Raw genomic sequence first — 5,601 nt, 5'->3', positions numbered from 1 at the left:
GCGCCCGGGTGTGCAGGTGCGCGCCTGCCCGGGACCTGGGGCAGCTGGCGTGAGTTATGGGCGCTGCGGAGGCTGCACGGAGGTCCCCACCCAGCTTGGGGGCGCAGCGGATTATGCTGTGAGTGTTCCGGCTGCCTGCCATTCCTCCGGTGGCGAAAACACCTCTCCCTCGAGCTCCAAAACCACCTGAATTGCTGGGGAGTGGAGATTATCTACCGCAGCTGCCTCTTGCTGATTTCCTCTGCAAAATGGCTCACGCCGCTGCTTCTATTAAAAAAGTTCGAGAGGCTGAACTGGATGAAAAGGAAAAAAATCTGGAGAGAGAAAGAAAAAAACAACGGAAAATTCCCAGAGACCGCATGGAAAGGAAAAGAAAGGTATGGGCAGCATCGCTTTCACCCTTACCCCTGGGCCTCCCGCAGGAGCTCAGAACTGGCAAGTTCGCCTTCCTCCGTGCATCCTCCCCTGCAGCATTTCCAAGCTCAGTTGCAGCCCCGAGCTCATGCCCACGTTTGCTGCATTGGGAGGACATGTGCCTGAGCTGGGGATTTCATTTGCTTTGACCAAGCCAAGCAAAATATGCCTTCACTTCATGATTTTCTCTGTCCGCTTCTTCGGTTAAATCTGTTCAGTCTCAGGAGCAGGGGCTTTATCCCTCCAAGCCACTCTGAGACTTGTCATAGAAGCGGGAAGGGGTTGATTTATGGCTGGAGGTGGGGTATTTTCCTCCTTCTCCTTCGTCTCTACTACCACATCAGTAGCCTCCTCGCTGAATGTGTATTTGATAGAGACATCTGGTTGAGAATAAACCACAGATTTTCTGTATTCTTTTCCTTCCTGAAGATGACATTGTTCTATGTGAAAAGCAGGAAGAATATTGGCGCAGTGAGCTGTGTTTCTGCGTTTGTAAAATTCTTTTTTGGTATCTAACTTTAATCCTGTACATTTCTGAATATGGCAGTTAAATTAGCACATGTTAAAGGAAGGAAACGTTGATTCCCTTTACACTGAACTACAGAATTGTCATCTCTTTCTCTCCCTTGGAAATATTCTCCTTTAAAATATAAATAATCCTCTGAGTTGATGGTTCTGAGATGCTCATTAAGCCATTGGTCTGGATCTTTAAAGGAAGAAGTTCTCTGTAAATGGTTTAATTAACAAAGTAGGGCACTGAATAATTTCAGATGATAAGTGGCATATTAGGTTAACAGAGCATAAAAATAGAGGTTTGTACACAGCTGTTGTTAAACATAGCTCTGGGATTAGGAGGGTACCAGGGATCCATAGGTTTAGTAATCCATCTGCTCAATGTTTCTGTTTCTCCCCCACCCCCAGTAGATAACGTTTACCTTTGCGTTTTGGAGATTCTGTCTTTGACTTGTTTTTGGAAAGATACTCAGACTCCAATTGAGCTGCTACTGCATAAGGATTTCAGTTTTTCTCCTTAACTCACTACTGGTTAGATCAAATGATTGTTACTGTGCTACACAAATAAAATTAGCAGTATATAGTGATTTCCTTTCTGGGAAAAAACTTTAATGTTTGTTTGACCTTTAAAAGACCTCGTTTCAAGGATACACTATCTTTTACAATACCAGAAGTCTTACTGGCCATTTTGGTAGGGGTTGGTTTCCTTCTTGGCAGCCTGTGCAGTTCTTCTTCAAATCCCCTAAGTAGAACATTACTGCGTAAAGCAGCTTCCTGCATTTATACCATTTTAATCTTTTCATCTCCAAAACAGTATGTTATTTCTCAGCCAAGAGTGCCTATTCAGCATCCAGCTGTGACCTAGCAACTTTGCCTAGCTGGAGTCTTGTGTGCACACCTGAACAGCTTGCTCTTACTCTGGTTTGTTTCTGAGTTTAACCTGAAGATACTCCCTTTCTATACCTCGTTAAAAGTGAAGAATTGTATCATTGCAATGGAAAACTGCCAGGACGAGTTGAGAAACTCATTTGCTGTGATGCTGCTATGTTGCTTTAGCTGGAGTCCAGCAGTGAAGGCAAGATCGTTGGTCAGTCGTATGGCAGGATCACCCAGGCTTCAGAGCTAGGTACCGCAAAGCTGGAACCAAGAGAAAGGCATAGGTAGTATCTGTCTCTGTTTCTCTTTCTTTTTACACACACCCGTTTCTCTTCCCATTCTTATTGTGGGTGCATGTGGTGTTACATAGACTTCTATACAGCAGGACGAATGTTTGCCTAAAGAATGAGCATGTTTTTGAGCTAAAGCAAAATTTCCCGATAGATAAGCGTCCCATCATCCCCTAGGTACCCATATACCCATCTGACCCAGTTTCCAGATTTAACTTGAGAGAAGAAAAACCTACCTCATTATTTATTATTGCTTGAGGTGTATAGAATGATAATTCATGAAGAAATGCAGAGGAATGATGGCTAATTGTTGGTGTTCTAGAACACCGGCTCCAGAACATAATTTAAAAATTATCATTTTTTTGGTTGATGCCATTTTATAACCAGAAGGGAGCATATCAGTTGTGAGGATGATTGAGAGTGTCATGATGTGTTGTTTTCCTGTTCGTAAAGCCTCTTGCGAATTTATTTGTTTACTTAAAAAATTCAGATGAGACCCACTCCAATGCAGTTAATTGTGGAGACTGAAAAACTGCATATTCTTGTTTTGAAAGAGTTTTATTTTTTTGCAAAAGTACAGATACTGATTATTAAAATGATTGAATTAAGCAGGCTTATACTTTTACTACTTTTTAGTATTCTTTTATAAACCTATTAATTAAAATAATATTTGTTTTATTATTTTGTATTCCATAAAATATAACTAATTAACTTTAATGACTATAAACTTGAGTTGTGTTTTATGCCTGACTATAATATTGTCAGTGATGTAGTTTTATACCAGTAGTTTGTGTACTCAGGGATCTAATATCAACCTCATTATAAACAGATTTTATCTTAAAGTAATACATTCAATTTTCCTTTGGCTATAATCTAGATATGTAATATTTAGATGTAATATACACTAAGTGTCCATTGAATCAGTGTTACGCCATGTGGCACTAGAATGAAACTAAACTGTAAGCAGATGGACCAAGGTTAAGATTCCCTAATTTATTTGCTTGTTCAAAAGAGTGTATTGATCTGGTTTGTACAGGAAGAAGATGTTTCTGTTCTAATTATTAATTTCATATTAACTGGAGCCATTTCTTTGCATGTCCGATCTCTAGTTCCTATATGGAATCTAGTAAATTTAAACTTGGGAAGGATGACCAAAAGAATGGTTAAGAGAATTATCAGAGTTCTCACAAACTGGTAAACATTCTGGAAAGCAGGTTCAAGTATAATATTCTTTCTACAACTACATACTATTTCTCAGCTTTATTGTTTTAATTTTTTTAGTTCTTCTTTTTATTAGTACATGTTTTCACTCCATGATCACATTCCTAGTGGGGAGTTGACACACATGACCATAGGATGTTAACTCTTTGTTAATCCTCTTCTTTTCTCTCTCTCACTTCTGATTTTTAAACTTTGGAGTAAGTAATCACTAAGAAATAGGCAAAGCGGGGGCAGGGGTATGGGGAAAAAGTGAGAACCAAGACCTGTCATGTAAGGGTACAAGATCCTAATGATGAATGGAACTGTACTGGATACCTAAAAGGTACCAATAAACTCAGTGAGGAAAAAATAAATAAATAAGAAATAGGTAAAAACTCAAAATAATTGCATCTTTGAAGATTAATTGCTTAATTATTTAAATAATCTTCCTCATTTAAACTTAGAATCACCATGAACATTCAAATAGATTTATTTATGCTTCATTTTTCAGGTTGGATAAACCATTCTCAAATCCATCCTGACTTAAATACTCATTAGAATCATATAAAAGACGATTTATATGACTATTTTAGCATCTTGAGGCTTAAGAAATCCTTCCCATTATTTTCATTTATATTATTAAAAATGACAGAGTTTATATTTTCTGAAAAATATTCATGATAATTTATTGAGTACCATTTGGATCCCATGTCTGACATTTCCACACAGTGTACCATTTAACCTCAACAGTAGTCCTATACATTATGTATTATATTCATTTCACAAAGAAGAAACAGAGACATAGAAAGTTGCAGAACTTCCTTAAACGTACACAACTAGTATGTGGCAGAGTTGAGATTTGAACTCTTAATCTGTTTGTCTCCAGAGTTCATTTCTAGGGAAAAAGGGTATATAATTTCTTGGTTTTGTACCAGTGGTGAAGATTATAAATATAATTATTTAATCTATTAATGCTTAACTTATTCACCTCCAAAATGCCTTTCTATTGCTGAAAGAAATTTAAAGACTGAGAATAAATTAAATAATGCATTTTAAGGAAAAACATCTAAACTTTGTGATTTTATTGTAATTATACCAAACTATTTCCTGAGATTTATTGGAAAATCAAGTATTAGAAGTTAACATTTCATCCTTAATTGTTGCTGACAATAATAAAGTGTTATGTCATTCGTCTTTTGTATAATTTTATAGGGACTTCAAAATGTATTGAGTATTTATATTTATTATGACAAAAGAGATTAAGTAGAAAATAAAAACAATCTTTCTTTTATGCCCTTTTCACTGAATTTCACAGTGAAACGTTCTGATCAACTCTGCTTTGCTTTTTTTTCTCATTCATTAATTTATTGGTTCATTTTAGTATACAGTATGTTGACATCATTATTCAGAATTTGTAGCTTTACCTAATATATCTCTGTTCTTATCTTTCTCCCCATTCCCCTGCCCTCCCTTTAACCCCTCTATCTCTCGCTATTTCCAAAGACTTTGCTTCCATGTTTTCCTTTTTGCATATTTATTCCTTTCCCTTTCCTTTTCCCCACCCCTCCTACTTCCTCTTTCCCTTTGGACTTTTTCTTCCTATTTCACATTATCTATTATACATTTTGATCCTTGTTTACACTTTCAGTTTCTCACACCAGAGAAACTATTTGGTATTTACACATATGTGACCCATTTATTTAACTTAAGAGTGTGGCCTCAATATGTATTCATTTAGGTATAAATGTCTCTAGCTTTTCATTTTTTATGGCTGAGTAGTAATTCATTTTATTTAAAAAAACCCCACATTTTCTTTATCCAGTCTCCAGTTGATAGGCAGTTGGGCTGCCTCCAAGTTTTAACTACTACAAACTGTGCCTCTATGAACATGGGTGAACATATATCACTGTGTACTGTTCTTTTAATTCTTTTGGGAAGATACCCAGAGGGGAATAGCTGGGTCAAATGGGACCTCTAATCCTTAGTTCTTTGAGGTATCTCCATACTGATTTCCACAGTGGTTGCACCAGTCTGCACTCCCACCAGCGGTGGAGAAGGGTTTCTTTCTCCCCACAACCCCACCAGCATCTGTTATTGTTGATTTCTTGATAGCAGCCATTCTTTATGGGGTGAGGAGGAAGCTCAGCATTGTTTTCATTTGCATCTCTCGAATGACCAGTGATGTTGATCATTTTTTCATATGTTCATTACTATTTCTACTTTGAGAAATGTCTGGTCATTTCAGATGCCCATTTTAAAATTTGGGCTTTAAATTTGGAAGGCCAGTTTTTTTTTTTTTTTTTTTTTT

At 37.1% G+C, this 5,601-nt stretch overlaps 1 protein-coding gene across 49 annotated transcripts in view; it reads left to right on the top strand.

Moving 5' to 3' along the window:
• Window positions 1–5,601, top strand: part of Ank2 (ankyrin 2) — a 442,295-nt gene that overhangs the window by 190,935 nt on the left and 245,759 nt on the right. For 3 of the 49 annotated variants that reach the window (XM_033756228.1, XM_033756221.1, XM_033756226.1), the window contains exon 1: window positions 17–377. The exons of 44 other annotated variants lie outside the window; for them this stretch is intronic. In XM_033756228.1, the coding sequence (XP_033612119.1) occupies window positions 249–377 (129 nt within the window). In that variant the 5' untranslated portion in view covers window positions 17–248. Of the gene's footprint in view, window positions 1–10; window positions 378–5,601 lie in introns of those variants that run through there. 2 more of the 49 variants (XM_019210224.2, XM_033756232.1) reach the window with 2 other exon arrangements.

This window comes from Fukomys damarensis, unplaced genomic scaffold, assembly GCF_012274545.1.
Source record: "Fukomys damarensis isolate Sample0158 unplaced genomic scaffold, DMR_v1.0_HiC HiC_scaffold_25, whole genome shotgun sequence".
Classification (NCBI taxonomy): domain Eukaryota; kingdom Metazoa; phylum Chordata; class Mammalia; order Rodentia; family Bathyergidae; genus Fukomys; species Fukomys damarensis.
This window is presented reverse-complemented; position numbering and strand designations above follow the sequence as displayed.